Here is an 18,526-nt window from a genome sequence, read left to right as displayed (position 1 = left end):
AAAAACCGTCATAAATTTAGTATTTTATTAATAAAATTATGCACGACACGATAAAACAAAAATGAAAATTATTTGAAGTTGCGACGATTTAAATATTTCGTCGTAAGTTAATTATTTTTATTAAAATTTTAAATTGAAATTGAATAAAAAAATATTTTATCTAAATTTACAACGAAATATTTGCGACGAAAAAAATCGGATCGCCATATTTACGACGGAAATTAAAATTCGTCGTAAGTTATCAAAGAGGGAAATTTAAATTTTTCCCAAAAAAATTTGGCGGGAAAATAAAAAACTTTTCAAATTGCGCCGATTTGAATATTTCGCCGTAAGTTAAATATTTTTATTAAAATTTAAACGTGTAATTAAATAAAAAAATATTTCATCTAAATTTACGACGAAATATATGTGACGGAAAATATTGGAACATCCAATTTATGACGGAAATTAAAATTCGTCGTAAGTTATAAAAGATGGAAAATTAACTTTTTCCCCAAAATTTTGGCGGTAAATTTGACTTTTCTCAATTTTTTTGCAGAAAATATTTTATGACGGATTCCGTCGTAAATTAGCACATGATTTTTGATAATTTCAATTTTAAAAAAAAATATTATTTCATGATTCAACCATATTAATGTCAATATTTATTTGTTTGGGTGACATTTCAAGAATTTCGGAAAAAATTAAATATTTTGATAAAATAACTTAATATGAAACATTGATTATATCGCTAATATATATATATATTCATCCATACGGTCGGATCATTGAAAAATATTTTTAAAATAATCGTAACACTAATTCAGGATTCAACACTAGTTAGCTGTACTAGTCAAACTGATCATTGACTGTTAAAATGTCAAACCAAATAAATTATTTTGATATTAAATTTTGGTTATATCACTAATATATATATATATATATATTTATTGACATATATACGGTTGGATGGTTGAAAAATATTTTTAAAATAATCGTAACACTAATTTAGGATTCAACACTAGTTAGCTGTACAAGTCAAACTGATGCTTGACTGTTAAAATGTCAAACCAAATAAAATTACATTGATATGAAATTTTGGTTATATCACTAATATATATATCTATTGACATCTATACGGTTGGATCGTTGAAAAATATTTTTAAAATAAGCGAAACACTAATTCAAGATTCAACACTAGTTAGCTGTACTAATCAAACTGATGCTTGACTGTAAAAATGTCAAATCAAATAAAATTATTTTGATATGAAAAATCTTGGCTCAGGCTTTTGTTATTATTGGGATTAAGTTTCCGAGTGCGGGATGTTTTGTATATTCTCTGTTCTTGTGTTTCTTGATTTCAACTTCCTTGTTGCAGCAACTCATTTGATAATTTTTCTTGAGCCTGCACTTTTATTTATTCTTTTTTTTTACTAATTTGCACTTTTATTTATTCATAGGTGGCTTCCTTTGTTGTATGTTCCTGCCTTGGTGGTCTTGCCTATTTCTATTCAAGATATTCCTGCGTCTTCCGGGCTCAAAATCTGCTTTATTATCGGTATGATTATCACCTTATGATATTTAGTCACATGTTGTATTGTATTGTTCAAACTCATTTTGATTGGGATTTGTGAAGCATTTATGTTCAATTGAAAAGAAAAAGTTAAGTTTTTATAAATGTGAGAGTAATGATTGGGAATTCTACTTTGGCGAGGCTTCTTCCGAATTAAGTTCTGAATTGTTGTTTAACCGATCTCTAATACAAGGCATGGATCTTGCAGAAAAAATAAGGGACTTTTATGGTTTTTAGGTAATATTTGAACAGATTCTGAATCAAGGTTAAGAAAACATAATCGAAGTATTTTGCTTTAGTGAGACTTGTTTTACAAATATGTAATTTGGTTTATTCATGGTTCACTGCCTATATTTTGGTATTGTGCGTTGCTTATGCTTTGTGAAACTACTTTTTTATCAGATAAAGCTTTGATTTTTAGCTATTTTTTGCAGTTGGAGGTTGGCTAGCTACGTTAATTGCTGCAGGTTACACAGCTATAGTTGTACGAAAAATGGTTAAAACAGAACTTTGGTTATGACTAAGAAATTTATTCAAGTTAACTTTGGCTCTATATAAGTTCTCAAGGCACAGGCAACCCCTGCCCCTGCTAGTCGAACTATTTTTCTCTCCTGGCCAATAGGTTGGTTTCACATCAATTTGTTTGTGATTTTGCAAATTCCTTGATCACGTCTTCTACTAAAGTTACATTCGAATTGTCTTACACCTAAATTAAATTGTTTGTATTTGGAACGGTATTAACATGCGTTATTTGATTTTCGTTTCTGCAGTTAATCTGCACTAAAAGTAATAGAAGATTGCTAGCATATGAAGGTTCTTGAATTGACACTTGTTTGTCATTTATTCTGCACTAGCTTAAAGTTCACTCGTGTATGGATATGTTGCTCGAGAGACCATCTAGAGAGACATAATATGCCATTTTATTGCTATGTAGGAAGTATGATGGTTTATAGTCTTTTGTGTGGTCAAATATTATTGAGAGTATTTATGTAAACGATGATGTTTTAAATTTTAGTTTAATTACGTGGATTTCTTGTTATAAACTTTTCATATTTGAAATTAGTATTAGTTTGCGCTACAGTTGTATGTAAAATACGTGCTATTAGACGAATAAATGATTTGATTTAGAAGCCAAAAAATCCTAGAAACTTGAAAAAAAAGCATATTGATGATTTTAATATTTTTTGGTTACTAGGTTATTTACGACGGTTGTTCATCACATTTTCCGTCGGAAATTTCTAACTTACGACGTATTTTTTCGTCGTAAAATTAGGTTTTATCTCATTAAAAGTGGGTCCCTTAAGGTAATATCCAACGTTTTTTCCGTCGTAAGTAGATAACTTACGACGTTATTAATCGTTGTATTGTGGTATCTTACGACGATAAATTCCGTCGTAGTAGATTTATTATTTTATTGAGTATGTGGGCCCCGACTTCCTAACTTGCGACGCAATTTTATCTTGTGACGAAAAAATGAACTTACTACTCGACCAAAAATGACGATTTTTTCCGTCGTAAATGGCTCAATTACGACGATTTCAGTTCAAAAAAAACCGTCGTAAATGGGCAGATTTGTTGTAGTGAGAGCGCATTTGGGGAAGACATCAGGGTCTTTGTGCTAAAGGTACAACTAATTTCTAATAAATAAGATTTTAATTTAACTTTTTATTATAGGTTGCCACTGTTAATCCTTAAATTTTTCATATGTGTAGATTTATTAGGGATTGTTCATTATACATCAAAGATCTAGGTAGGTATACATACTAATTCTCTTTTTGATTCTTTTATATTGATTTTTATTTATTTTTATTAAAATAGTGTAATGTTTTGCACATGAGGTGATAGGAAAGGTCACCCTATCTGATTATTCCATGTCCTCAGATTTCTTGTATTGGTTGGCCTTAGCAGTTGCGACTAAAGGGAGTTCTGCATAATCTTGCCCCAAAACTAGAAAAAGTCCCCCACTGTAGCAAAACTCGTATTAGGTCATCTGATTCGAATGAGGGTGTCATCTGATTGTCCAAGGAGATCCGTAGTCATCCTCTTTGTCACTGTCCTTGTTGTACTAATTTTTTTAATTATCTATTATCTTTTAAATTCAAGCAATGTAATCATAGTAACCGGTTTCGAAATAATAGATAAATTAGTATCATGTTAATTATTATTAATCAAATATTGTTAAATTTGTGAGGATCTATATGCAGATATCTTAAATTGATAATATTAGTTATCTCTTGTATACATTACTCAAAACAACGACAAAGAAAAGTTTATTTCATTCACTTTTATATAAATTATATAGCCATAACATCTTTTTATTGATTATTAACTATAAATTAAATTCTGAAAATTGAAATAAGTAACAATTACTTTACATAGACAAAAGTTTTAAATAATATCTATCCAACATTCCTATCAAGCAAAGTCTATATAATATGTAATATATCAATTGTATAATAATTTCAAACTAATTTTACTTTACTTATAAGTATTGTTTTGTATGTCGTTTAAAAGCCTAGCACGTGTGGAGATAAATTTAAAATAAATTTAGTTGGCCAACAATTATCCAAAACAAAAATAAACTCCAAAGAACCCAAAATTTAATATATAAAATAAATTGCTAATCCACAATTAAATTCAAATGTAAAGAAAAACAATATGTAATCACAAAGAAATGCTTTTACTACACCATAGATGACCTATGACAACCCCTTTAGGAGTAATGTTACTCTGATATGTTGGCTTAGCTATACTTTTCTTGGCCTACTACAACATTATGTTTTAGTGTTACCTTAGCTAAAAATGCAGTGTTACTGTGTTTAAATTTGCAACATTGATGGATAAGTGTTACCTTAGAGTATTATAAAGATAAATATAATCATTTTAAAGAAAAAAATAATAATTTTACAAGATTTTGGTGATATAAGAATTTAATAAATACTATATATGGTGATTTGTTAATTTTATACAAAATATTATTTATTTTTAAATGAATACGAATCTTGAATAAAATAAAATTTTAAAAGTACAAAATAAATTTATTTTTTTGGTAATTATACATGAAAAATAAAAATAGGATAAATTTCTCCTCAATTTGTAATGTAAGCATTGATATTTGAAAATAAAAAAATTTTAAAATTTAAATATACAAATTTACAAGAATAATAAAGTACATAAAAATATTTAATTTTCTATTAAATAATAGTTACTTATATATTATTTATATTACAACAATAAAAAGAATACCTCAAAAATTTTGAACCCAAACAAGGTGCATTATTTTCGGATAAGCGGGAAATAAATCGCCCAAATTTTTGGGTCATTTCAATATCTCTCAAACTATATTATTTCATTCTCTCCTGCTACTCTCTTTTTCACTCTTTCTCTCTCTTTGATCTTTCTCCAACTCTATGTAAATTTCTCTCTCTCGATTGTAAATTTTGTTCCTCAAATTAGGATGTTGCCGTTTGGGTAAAGGGTTTGAAGAGGCTTTTGATTACAGTTTTTCAAATCAAAATTAGGGTTCAGGTAAATTAGGATTTTTTTTGTTTTATTTCAATTGACTCAATTTCATCACTTAAGCTTCAACTAATAAATGTCTTTCTTTAATTTCAGGGCATCTTCGCTTTTGATTTTAGATTTTGAGTATGATTTTGGAGTTAAATTCGGTTCAATTGTAGTTTGAATAAAAGATTTGGATTTTGAGCTTCCTTTTAGAGTTTCAATTTATGGTGAGAAAGAGAGAACCAGAGCTTGGAATCGTATGAATAGAGAGCGTAACAACGCTCTCTGTAGGTTGTGGATTTTGGGTACTCTCTCTCCTCCCCTTTCCCCCTCTCTCATTTATGTGTTCATGACACTCTTTTCTGAAGTTCTCTTAATGGGTTTGTTGCGGAAGATAAATATGTATTTGATTTTTTGATGTTTTATGTGGTTAATTTTATGTTTAATTTAATACCTAATATGTTGATATATTTCTGGAATAGATAAGTAAATAGTTGTTTGATGGTTTTGTAAAGGTTCCGGATGTGAAACTGCCAAACACAAGTCTCTCTATACCTAATTCGGTGATTGTTCTTGATGGATCTGAGGAGGGTGCCTATTAGTGGGTATGTTTGCTTAATTTTTACCTTATGCAGATTACAATTATCTGCATCTTGAACTGACTAGATGATAGAATTAAGTTGTTTTAATTGGAGGGGAAAGGTAGAAAACTAGTCATAATATTGCATGTATATGCCAGAAAATGCGTTTTCATTTTTATTTTAGACTCCTCATTTGCGGAGGAATATCAAGACTTAAATTCGAGGCTGAAGCAACCAACATAATTGGAAAGAACAAGTTAGATTTATGTTTATTTACTTTTATCCAATTAGCTAAAGCCACCAATGACTTCTCGTTGAACAATAAGCTTTGACAAGGAGGATTTGGACCTGTTTACAAGGTTAAAACACATAGATGCGGACCTGTTTACAAGGTTAAAACACATAGATGCGAGTACTTTATAATTCATATTATTTCCTGAATCTAATAGTTTCCAGCCGCAAGTACCTAGTAAATCATTTGTTGGTCATGTGTTTACTTGGCTTTCCACAATCATTTTATATGCCCTTATATATATGGTTGATTTTTAGTTTGTGATTATATTTTAATGGAACACAGAGATAGCAAAAGTGGAAGGGACATACTGAATTACTATGAGGATGTTAATATAGAGATGCCTTACATAAAGTAGGAAGATAAAGCTGAGGTGGGTTTATCGCTGCTGAAGCTGAGGTGCCTTACATCAATTGTAATATGTACATATTTGTTACACTAGCTAAAATAAATGTTGCACTAGCATATAATGATCTTTCCTAAGCCTGTGGATTTCAAACTAGAAATTTGCTCTGTTGTCAATGGAGCGTCAAAGAAGGAAATTGGCCGAGCAAAGGAATACATAGTGAAGCAACTTGAGATGGAAAAGGGCCAGTCAGTGTAGATGGGAACAATACATGCTGGGGATTTTATGGTGAGCTTCCTTTAAAATAAGTTTTGGTATCTGGCTGGTCACAATATTCGTCTGTCACCTTCATGGTTTTATAATGGAGTTTTATTGGTTCTTGCCCTGCTTCAATTGACATGCTTCTGTTCTGCAGAGGAGGTTTTGCTCAAATCTTGGTATGAGAAATCAAACTGTTAAAGCAGCCCAAGAAGCAGTTCAAAAGTCTGAAGAATTTGATATAAGGTAGATTCTTTTTTATGTTGTAAGCTTGTTTCAGACATTTACTTAATCAATATTTTAATCAATCATCAAGTGTTCTGTGATGTGCAATTGATTATCCATATGATATTGCAGCAAGATTCTGGAACTCAGTTGCAGACTATTTTCAAATTGGGGGGGGGGTGTAATATAGCCAGGACATACTAATAGCAGGGACAATAGTTTTTTGACTTGACACGGTTATACTTCATAATAGAAAAGTAGGCGTAGTGTCAAGTATTAACAAGTATAGTGATATTGACGGGTTAAAGGCTGTAAACTAAAAAGTAGTGAACCCATATAATGACAATCTATGACATGGCAATCATATAATGAATTAATCTTTAAATGCAAGTGAAGTGAACAAGACATGTTTAATATATATAATTGGATACAAGTTTTAAATGGGGATATACTAGAAACTACTTTGACTAGGAACTCAAATATATCAAGGTGAGCTATCTGTCTTTGTGATCAATCACAGTTTCATTCATTTTCTAACATCTCTTTAGTAAACAATCTGCTCCAGTATTTGTTCGATAAATTATTATTGCTGTTTGTTTTTTGTTTATTTCTGGAGATATACCTTCCTGAAAACATATGGCAAGCAAATGCAGGTCAAGTCTATTCATTCTTTACCTTGACCTCCTTGTTGGCTGTTCTGTTGAGTTATAAATGATTAAAGGTTCTTATTACAAAGTACCTTCATGGAAACAGGACAACGAAGTTCTTCATGATATTTTTGGCTTCTCACCTAAAAGAAAACTCTTTTCTGCAAGGGACAGGTCCGGATGGTGGAGTCCAGGAGAAAGTGAAGCAAATTAAAACATTAGCTTCTAGTAGTACTTTTTAAAATTTATAATTTTTAGCTGTTGTTAAGTAAAGAACATGAACTAGTTTAATGTTTGGGTTGGATGCATTTTTTGTAGTTATGAATTTGTATAATTGGGATTCTTCAGTTTACAGAATAAGCATTTCAATTTTTTTGTGCTAAAGTGTTACAATAGCCTCCTAAACTGTTACCATAGTATATTTAAAACATTTCATTAGGCTAGTTATAGTGTTACAACAGCATTTTAAAGTGTTACATTAGGTTCTATGGGCTCACTTGCCACGTCATCAAGACAACTCAGCACTGTGGGTCTCACACTTGCCATGTCAGCTAGTGGGTCCCCCCGTGGGGCCCACTTTTTAAAAACATTTTAAAACTCTAAGGTAACATAAAAAACAAGTTACAACTGATCTCTCTTTCTGTTGCATTAACAAGCTAAGACAACATATAAACAAGTTAAACACGATGTTGGCTTAGGCACCAAAGATGTTACCTTAGACTCCTAAGGCAACATGGAAAAACCTATCTTTAAGAAAATGTTACCTTAGCTTAAAAGTGGGGCAAGAGCACCATATTTACCCACAAATGCTACGTTTTGTTGGTATTACAGTAGGCATTTTATGGTGTAGTGTTTTAATGAAAAAAAAAGGAGAAAAAAATGATAAGTAGTGCACCAATCACATCTAATTATGTAAAAAATGATTAGAAAAATAAAATTATTATCATTATATAGGGATAAAAAAATATAAATGAATTTGAGAATCTCTTGATCACATTTTCAATTATAATATAATAGGTAATTAAGGTTGTAGGCCATGCGAAAATCCTTTCACAAGAGAGTATAAAAATCATATAATCATTAATTAGCTTATAATTCTTCTATGTCATTGTGAAATACTGATGAAAATGCCTATGCCTATAGCATTCTTGGAAAACTCTACATTTTCTTCGAACCACGCTTTTTCTTGATTGACCAATTTTTTATTTATTTTTTTGCCAAATTTATAGCAAATTTTATTAATAACATGAAAAAAACTCAATCGGTACAAACCCCTAATTGATCATGCAAGTAGGCTGAAAAACAAATAGACGAACTAAATAATTAGCCTGTTTGTTTCCGGATTGCTTAACTAACTGAATAAAAATATTCTGAAAATTAAAAATGAAGATAATGGTTTCTCGAGCGATCCAGCCTGCATCTCCACCGAAAACAGTAGTTTCACAATTGACCCTCACATTAATTTCATGGATAATACAATGTTCAGAGGACTCAATTGCAAAAACTGAGAGGGCCTTCATGTTATGAACAAAAATATTTTGTGAGAGATGAGCACATGCGATTTTCACTACCGTATCAAAAGCACCCCAACTATCTACCAGCCGGACACCAGCTATAAACCTACCGAAAGTGTTGTTGATGCAAGATATCCAGATCTCCCAATATACCGTGAAATCCATTTTCAATACATCGCATAACGCGAGACACATCGCACAAAGTGAGACAATCAGACACATAAATAATAACTCAATTAAAAGAAACGAAAAAGAACCGAATTTTTGAACAAAATCCGATATTTATTGGAAGAAAGTTAAAAACAAATGATAAAAATGTTGTATGGATGAAGAGAGAGGATGGAGATAGAGATTAAGATGGGTAGAAAGGGTGAAGAAGGAGGTGTGATGATTAGGGTTAATGGAAGATGGGGCGGCCGACTCTTATCGAGAGAGAGGGATAATTGATTGACCAATTTTTTAATACTCTTTTTGACATATAATTCTAAACACTCTTTAGCCTTTTCGGGTTTTTGCATCTTCAAATGCCTTAATTAATAAAAAGAACTTAGGTGTGTGTAATGTACATAATTATAAAAATAAAAAAAACATACAACAAACTTCTTGGTAACTTCTACAGCCCATTTCGAATTTTGTGCAAGAATGGCAATATACGTGTATGCCCCAACTGCCCATTTTGAACGAATAGTCGCATTCAATATCTTTACTGTTGTATCATTGTGTATACTATAAAATTAATTTTAATGTAGTCAGAAATAAACACAAAAGCTTCATAATCTATGAGCTAATCTTATTCGTATTTTTCACATACATTTGAAGTTGAATGAGATTCATACAATAAACATATATAAATAATTACTGTTCCACATGGAATTTGATGCGGCATGGTGTTCGTGGTTTCTTTTCCGTAAACTTGTGATCGGAATTTGATCTAGGTCATTTCCATGCCCGGGTCTTTATATTGGTCTTACAAGTGTTTTTGGTAATCTTACGAGTGTTCTGATTACGTGGAGAAGGTAAACTAGGTATTCGTAAAATCACACAAGTTCTTCCACTAAGTCCACGACCACGTCCCATGTCTCTGATTAGCATTTTTCCTTGCATACTACAAAGTAATTAGAAAATATTTCCAAGTAATTAGATATCATTCATGCAAGATACTAAATATAACAAAAAAAAGACATAACTTCTAAGTCTGATAAATCGTCAAAATAATGAAAAACTAATAAAACAAGATCAAAAGCTTTGATAAAATTCTACATGCTCTCATTTCATATCATACGATTAAACTTAGAAATCTTAATTAGTATTCATAAACACAACTCATAGAGAACTAACAACATTAAACCCATATCAAATAAAGAAGCAAATAAACTCCCCCCTCTCTGGCTCTTACGCAAACATAGGTATACATAATCGAAACTTGATGTACATGACACATAATAACAATACAACATACTAATTGTATAATTTACATATTTTATTCATATTAAATCATTTTTCTACATCATTATTTCAAAATGAAAGCATTTTTCATCACAAAAGATAACAAAGAAAATGAACATTAACAACTAATGAAGCTCAAAAAACTCAAACCTTTGAAGAACATATAACTGTGAGATTTAACTCTTACTAAGTTCATCAAAAAATTGAAAAATATAGATGAAGAACACATTCGGTTATTAGTTTACTATAAAGAGCCACATGTATTCTCTCCTTCTCCATCATACTTATACATATATTTGTATAAACATGAATACACCATACACATAAAAACAATCATATGAACAACACAATTGAAAGAAATTAACAAATATTTAATGTTAAACATGTTGATTTAAGACAGCCACATTCATTCTCTCTATATATCACACTCATACCTATAAATATATATATATATATATATATATATATATATATATAAATGCATAAATATGATAAAGAGGAACAAAAGATATACATATTAAGAACACACAAAATAAATAAAATAAATTAGCAAATATAGGTAATTAGGATAACGCACTAATGTTTTATATAGTCTATATGTGGTCTTATCTCTTTCAAATTGGTTGTTGATTAAATGTAATCCAACTAATAAATTTACAGTTTTAAGACTATATTTTTTCAAATCTAACCTAAATAATTTTTCTAATTTATTTACCCAAAAGTAAATGATTATTAAAGAATACTTATATAGTAATTATTGAATTTTTGTAAAATGGTTTAGAGTTTCATGCAATAGAGGAAAATATAATGGGTTCGTATTAGTTTTCATTCCAGGAAAATAACTACATCATATTTACTATATACACCCTTTTTATCATGTATGCAACTCATGACAGATACTTAATTATTTAATAATGAATAGGAAAGTAGTGTGTTGGTTCAATTAAATGGCGGGTCATTGTTGTATTTCTAAGCATTGCATGTTTATTTATATGCATTTGTATACTTATTTTTTATTTAATTATTAACATATTTAAATTTTGTATAAATTAGTTGTACTTTCTATATATTTACATGTTTATTTAGATGTACTTATATACTTATTTCCTATTTTACTAACCTACTTTAATATTACACATTAATAAAATATTAATGGGATATACATATTTATAATTAAATGAACACAAAACTAGTATATTCTCATTATTGGTTTTCTTGAGCTTTCTAGGACTTACTTAGAGTTTCTCATGTTAGCTTTAATGTTGATATATCATAGAAATCCTTTAGATAATTACTCCATACAAAAAAGAGAGTCTTCTTAACTGTTAGTGGATTTCCCTTCAAAGTATTAGTTATTATGGTAAGATAACATGTATGGTTCTTCGTATCCATATTCCACAATCTTTCAAAAATCTTGAGATTCTTACAATACCGAAATCGATTTTCTTGTGTGTCTCCATGCCGACGCACATTAACAACTTAAATTTTTTATTAGCTCTAATCTCATTAATAATAATGGCTCTCGTGCATAAAAATCTATATGATCATGTAAATGTATTTGTTACATATGTAAACAAGAATGCTTGAACTATCTAACACATGGTGGCCCTGGCTATCAGCCAAAAGTAATTAGGAGTCTATAAGGAGGCTTATGTAATCCTCAAAAAAGTAATTAGGTAATGGGAAAGGATTTTTCTTCGTGAATTGTAAATTGTGTATGTGATTATATGTATGCAGTAAACACACATGACACAACAAAAGGAACCAAAGAAAAAAATATATTTGTACATGTTTCACGCGAATAGTTTAATAGATTAATTAGTCACTAATTACTATATTGAAACAGGCATAAAAAACCTACTGTTCCATTTATTTCTCTCACACTAATTTTTTTCGTTCATGTACTAGCCATTTGTGACGTGATCAGTTTTCAGTCAGTGATCTGCTCAATCCTCTAACTTTAGATCAAGCATGTCATTAAGCTACAAGTGCTTATACTTTGTCCTTTGTCTAATATTTTCTGCTCTTCATTTCCAGATATTTCCATCTGATGTGTACATTAGTGGAATTGTTGATGCTGCAAAGTCGTTCAGGTATATCTTGCAAATTTTCATCAGAGCTGGTCTGTACATTATAGGTTTTAAAAAATCACATGAAGTCTAATCTAAGCATTCTTTATAATGTTTATTGGAATTATCTGATTAATTATCTGTATAAGCTATATATGCCCTGCTTAATATGAACTTAAATTTTTTATTAGGTCTAATCTCATTAATAATAATGGCTCTCGTGCATAAAAATCTATATGATCATGTAAATGTATTTGTTACATATGTAAACAAGAATGCTTGAACTATCTAACACATGGTGGCCCTGGCTATCAGCCAAAAGTAATTAGGAGTCTATAAAGTTGTCATAGGACTGAAGTGGGTCTATAAGACAAAATATAATAAAGATGGAACAGTCCAAAAGCACAAAGCAAGATTAGTATCTAAGGGGTACTTCTCAGCAACCAGAAATTAATTTAACTGAAAATTTTGCTCCAGTAGTACGCATGGAGACAATAAGATACGTACTTGCTATTTGTTATATCAAGTATTTCTACGACATGACGACTAGAAGTTGCATGCGACATGTCGACATAGACAGCTACAAGAAGAGAGCCAAAGACGTGTAGAAGGATTCAATAACAAACCTGAAAAATAGGAGATAAGCATCAAAAAAGTGGAGAAGAAGGTGGAAGATGGTAAGAGAGATGGGAAGAGAAAAAATAGCTAACAAAAGGATAGAAGGCAATTCAAATAAAAAAGAGAGACAACGGCATGAAGATTAGAGGGGGATAAATAGTAGAAAATACATAGACTAGAGCAAGTCTTCTAGTAGAACACAAAAATACACTACTTCTTACATTGTAATTCAGCTACGTTATTTTGATATAGTGGATCTCTTTTAGGCTGGGCTACAAATCCCACCTGCGGTTTTGATCCTTTACGGGATTTTCCGCCTCACCAAATCGTGGTGTTTTTTACTTGCACTACACCATAAAATGCCTACTGTAACACCAAAAAAACGTTATATTAGGTGGTAAATATGTTGCTTTTGCCCCATTTTTAAGCTAAGGTAACATTTTCTTAAAGATAGGTTTTTTCATGTTACCTTAGGGGTCTAAGGTAACATCTTTGGTGCCTAAGGCAACATCGTGTTTTAACTTGTTTATATGTTGCCTTAACTTGCTAATGCAACAGAAAGAGAGATAGTTGTAACTTGTTTTTTATGTTACCTTAAAGTTCTAAAATATTTTTAAAAAAGTGAGACCCACATTAGGGCCCACAGTTATTACATGGAATATGGGTCCCATTTTTTTGTTATTGTAACATTTTATAAAGCATATGTAACATTTTGCTAATAAAAAAAATGAAAATTTGTTGTTAATATTTATGCAATCCCAAAAACAAATTCATTAACTAAACGATCCATCCAACAATACAATTTCATAAAACCGATGTGCAATTAAATGTACTATATCTAATACATCCCAAACTTCTTAATCTACTAAATACAAACATTACAAGTCTAGTTCATTGTAATTTTCTGCACATTGTCTTTGCACTCCTCCTTGTAGTGTCCTCTATGATGAAAGACATCCAATAGGGGGTATTCCAAATACACCTATTCGACGAGCACCCAATTATGCACTCTCCGTGCTTAAATCATGAAAAATATTATCCTCCTGCCAATAATATCAATTAAAGCGTATGTACAGCTCACTATAAACCTCCTCTTCCAAATCACCAGCAGCATAGAAGGGGAATGTTGCATCTACTCTGACTTTAAAGCATGGAGTAGTTGCCCTCCTAACAACTTGTCCATGGCGATTGAAGGCAATAAGCAGAGCACGGTTCGAAGCAGGAAGTAACAATGATAGCTGATGTGAGCCTAAATGATGTACAAGCCATGGTAGATCTGCAACATGCTCCTTGTAATAAGCTAGCTCACTCAAGTCGAAGATTTGGATTACCTCAAAGTCATCATCTGTGTCCTTCAACATGCTATACTTCGACTTTAGAATTGAAAGGGAATCTGCAGCAACTCGAACCCAACTAATCCCAATAAGAAGTATAATTCTCTTCCCAACAACTTCGGAGAATTCAACCTATAAAGAGAAAACGGATAAAAGTTCATTCAGAGGATCAACATAATCGCAACAAGTGATGGACTGTAAACAAGTTGTGTACCGCTAAAAATAAAGGAAATTGCAAGTTGCAACAGGATTTTATACCAATTTAGAATAGAGGGAACTTGTCTAGATTAACGAAAGAGAACGGAGAACAAACTTCAAGAGGATACAGAATCTGACAGTTTTAAAGATGCATTAAATGTTGAAAGAACTTGCCTCAGATTTATCTCTTCGTCTGAGGACAGTTTTGGAATCCCATAGCATGTCCAACTTCACACTCTTTGCTTTTTCCAGCCACCAAATCAACCATTTTTTTTGCAACTGAATGGGTATGCTGGAATTCCAGAATTCATAAAAACATCGGCAGCATATGGTTCGCAGAATTCCCCTCGAGGTCCAACTATAACAAGTCCGGGATCTGGAGCCAGCCCTACCAAATCTTCGGGATAGTGGCAGATCCTCTTTAACTTCTTAATGGTCGGGTCTTTAAACGGGATCACCAACTAAGGCATTGTCTTGAATTTGTTCCAGAATGTATCTTCATTTGTACAACCAAGAGTACTTGCCGTGTCATAGACATAGAAGAGCACAACCTCAAAGTTCTTAGTTTTGGGTAATTGCTCGTAAGCTGTCATGAGTTCCGCGGTGAGGCCAGGGTAAGAAGGGGGAAGAACCCTCTTCAAAGAAATGTAGGGAGACCACCTTGTCTTCAAGACTCTGAATGTGTACCTGTAATTATTAACAGATGCAAGGGTAAGATAATTGTTGATTAATCAGGATTCAGATGAGAATGCAGGAGGGTAAAATGATGAAGAGTTTAAATAGATATCATAATTAATTAAAGACTAAATTGCACTTCACAAACACATACAGAAAGTTTTTTCTTTGTCGAAATATCAAACATTTTTAACACAACCTATGTACATACAGTATACAAACTTAAATCCAAATGTCTTGAGCAAATTTTGGCAGGAAGTAAAATCAGAGTAGGGGATAAAAGTCCAGGGCATGGAAGAGAAGGCAGTTATCACAAAATGTTAATATTTTTTTTTATTCGAAGGTTTTGCATGTTCTGCACAATCAAGGTACATCACATAATGTATTGTATAGATATATGTAATGAGCATGTTCTGCAAATACTATTAATGTGCTGAATCCTGAGTTAAGTAACAATTGAAGCAGTGTTAAGACCAACAAAATGGTTCAGGGTTCCAATAGAAGTCAGAAGTATCCAAGTACAAAGATTACGACCCTAGAACAAAACTAGAAGTAGAACAAACAGGGGGTCTTTGAAAACAAGCTAGTAACTAATACAAGCAACTAACATATATGATGGATCCAGCAGATGGCAGTGTAAGGGGTCAGGTTTGAAACATTTAAGCAAGCCAGTCGTCTAATTTTAAACATTAGTAGTGTGCATTTTATCTCGATCATGCTAATTCCTTGCTCATTCTTTTTTATTATTCGGCAGAGAGCAAAAGGTCCCTGAAAAATTATAGAACATTTGTAAGAAAAGTGATCTTTAAAGTACGTACTTTTCAATTACCACAATTACATCAAAAAAGACGCGAGTAACGAGTTAATTGAATATACCTGAGAGCTTGGGGAATCTTGAGGAACATCAAGAATAAATGAATTTGCTGCAACTCAAATCTTAATAAATCAGAACCACCAAACTTTTAATTAAATTTTTATACCTGAAATCGAGCTAAAATACCCGAGTCATGTTTGGTGTAAAAACCATAAAAATGTTTCTGGCATTCATTTTATTAAAATCATCTTGCTCAACAACATCAGCCATGAGATTGATTAAGTCTAAATTCAATATACAAAACAAGATCAGTAAATAATATGCAAATCAAGGTTATGCACACCAGGGCGTCCATATTACACACTGCACACACAAATATACCACGTCTAAATTATGATTCAACATGCCCTGTTTCTCAAAGTAAATCCGTGAATTTACATTGTTCTATTAAGTCTGAAGTCTGAAACAGTAGGCTTCTGATAACTGCTCTACACTTCTACTATTAGCATACTGAAATGCCACAAACCTGCATATTAAAACCTATTCTGAAGTGGGTAACATTCAACTTCAAGAGCTACATCCAGCAGAAGAAATAGTAATAATCTATCTGAATCATATTCTGTTACCCTTTCTTCTAGTTGATATATAACGGAAAGCAACTGCAGTGCATTCTTACGTGCTCGTTTCTCGCGGTCACACACACAGAGCATCTCTGTATGAGGTTTTGATGCTTCTGGAACATTACTAGTTGTACTAGCATAAACTCATTTTCTTTTATTTGTTTGGGATGGTCTTGACTGGTTTATCTATATAATGTTAGAACTGAAGTCAACTAAACGCACAATATTTGTAGTCATTTGCATAGATATCATATTTTAGAAAACATCAAGTATGTGAGAAATAATACAGAGACAGCGTAAAGGACTAAACATTCAATTTGCATCAAAACCAACTTCTAAAATAAAAGAACAACTTCTGAGTAAAACAATCTTGATTCAAACAAACCTTATATTACAGGCAACACTTACAATCAAATATTCTAAAAAGGTAAGATAGCATCAAGCATTTCAGATATCGTTTGCTATCATTTTGAATTTTTGATATACAAATTATTGATCTCTAAATTACCATGTGTAACTGAAATGTAAATAGCGCATGCTTAATCTTTTTTTATACAATTATGTATGTTACTTATAACCTTATTGGGACTATTAAGACATAGAGGACACAGGTGTTCCGATCACATACACTTAAATTAAAAAACAAAAAATATTCTTAAATTAAAAAGAAACAAGCAATCCTTAAATCAAAATATTAAGCAAACTTTACATCATCAGACAAAGGATTACCAACTAGTCTCTTATAAGCAGTGTTCTAAAATCAAACATATATGTTGATGTATCCAACATTTAAAAAAGGCCCAAAAATACCAAAAATCATAATCAAAATACCTAAAATTGAAACTCCAAAGCTCCAATTCTACCAAAGAAGACCTGAAATCAAAGGCATAAAATTAGTTGAAGGCCCTATTTTAAACTAAAAATTTGAAATCCCAATTGTAAGAAGCCCTAATTTGAAGTTTTCAAATTAGGCACGACCGTAGCTTTGAATCAATTAATTTGAAGACTCAATGATCTAATTATATAGTCGGTGTGAATAACAAAGAGCGAGGCAGTGAGAACTGGGACTGAGAAATCGGGGTTGGGAGAGAGACAACGCAGTTGGAGAGAGACAGAGATGGGTCAATAGATGTACTACAATAAGAATGATAGTAAGATTATGGTCAGAAAATGGCAGCGAGAGAGAGTGGTAGAGAGAGTGGTAGAGAGAGATTAGCGACAGAGTAGACAGAGAGAGCGTGCTGAGAGAGATGGGTAACAGAGAGAGTGTGTGTTGAGAGAGAATGAGATGCGGACTGAGAAAGATGTGTAACGAGGGAGATGTCAAATTTTTCAATTTGTCCAAAAAATTTGGGCAGCTTTTTACCCAAAATTTCCCTCTCTCTCCGAATTACCAGGTCCAAAATTTGGATATATGTTCAGGTCCAAACTGCAACAATTATGTAATAATTAATATTCAAATAATTATACAATTTTTACATATTTTAATATTTTATATAAATTCGTATGTTACATTTTTATATTTTTTTTGTTATAAAAAATATCCGTGTACCATATATCTCATTTATTAAATTTGTATTAGTATATCAGCTAAGATTCTTGAAAAATGAATTAAAATTAATATTTAATATTAAAAAATATTAAAATTATGTTTTAATACTCTAAAGTAACACTTTGACAAAAATGTTCCAAGCTGCAACACTTTGTACCTAATGCAACATCAGGTTTTTGGCTTAGGTAACATAAAAACCACAATGTTAGATTATCTGATTAGTACCATATCTAGGGTAACATATTAGGTAACATTCTTTAAACAGGGTGTTGCGATAGGCC

At 31.4% G+C, this 18,526-nt stretch overlaps 1 protein-coding gene across 4 annotated transcripts; it reads right to left on the bottom strand.

Annotated features, from left to right (window-relative positions):
* Positions 1–13,795: 13,795 nt before the first annotated feature.
* Positions 13,796–18,009, bottom strand: LOC141693494 (putative nucleoredoxin 1-2). 4 transcript variants are annotated; one of them, XM_074498621.1, is made up of 5 exons: positions 17,525–18,009; positions 16,136–16,250; positions 15,868–16,027; positions 14,759–15,271; positions 13,796–14,518 (listed from the first exon to the last, which is right to left on the bottom strand). In XM_074498621.1, the coding sequence occupies exons 4-5, from the start codon at positions 14,804–14,806 to the stop codon at positions 14,108–14,110; spliced, it is 459 nt and encodes a 152-aa protein (XP_074354722.1). In that variant the 5' UTR covers positions 14,807–15,271; positions 15,868–16,027; positions 16,136–16,250; positions 17,525–18,009; the 3' UTR covers positions 13,796–14,107. The 4 variants fall into 4 exon arrangements, with proteins under 4 accessions (XP_074354722.1, XP_074354723.1, XP_074354724.1 ...); XM_074498622.1 differs by having other exon boundaries at positions 16,136–16,239; XM_074498623.1 differs by having other exon boundaries at positions 16,136–16,182.
* Between the last annotated feature and the right edge of the window lie 517 nt (positions 18,010–18,526).

This window comes from Apium graveolens, chromosome 10 (assembly GCF_009905375.1).
Source record: "Apium graveolens cultivar Ventura chromosome 10, ASM990537v1, whole genome shotgun sequence".
NCBI lineage: Eukaryota > Viridiplantae > Streptophyta > Magnoliopsida > Apiales > Apiaceae > Apium > Apium graveolens.
The sequence above is the reverse complement of the archived record's forward strand: the minus strand, read 5'-3'. Positions and strand labels throughout refer to the sequence as shown.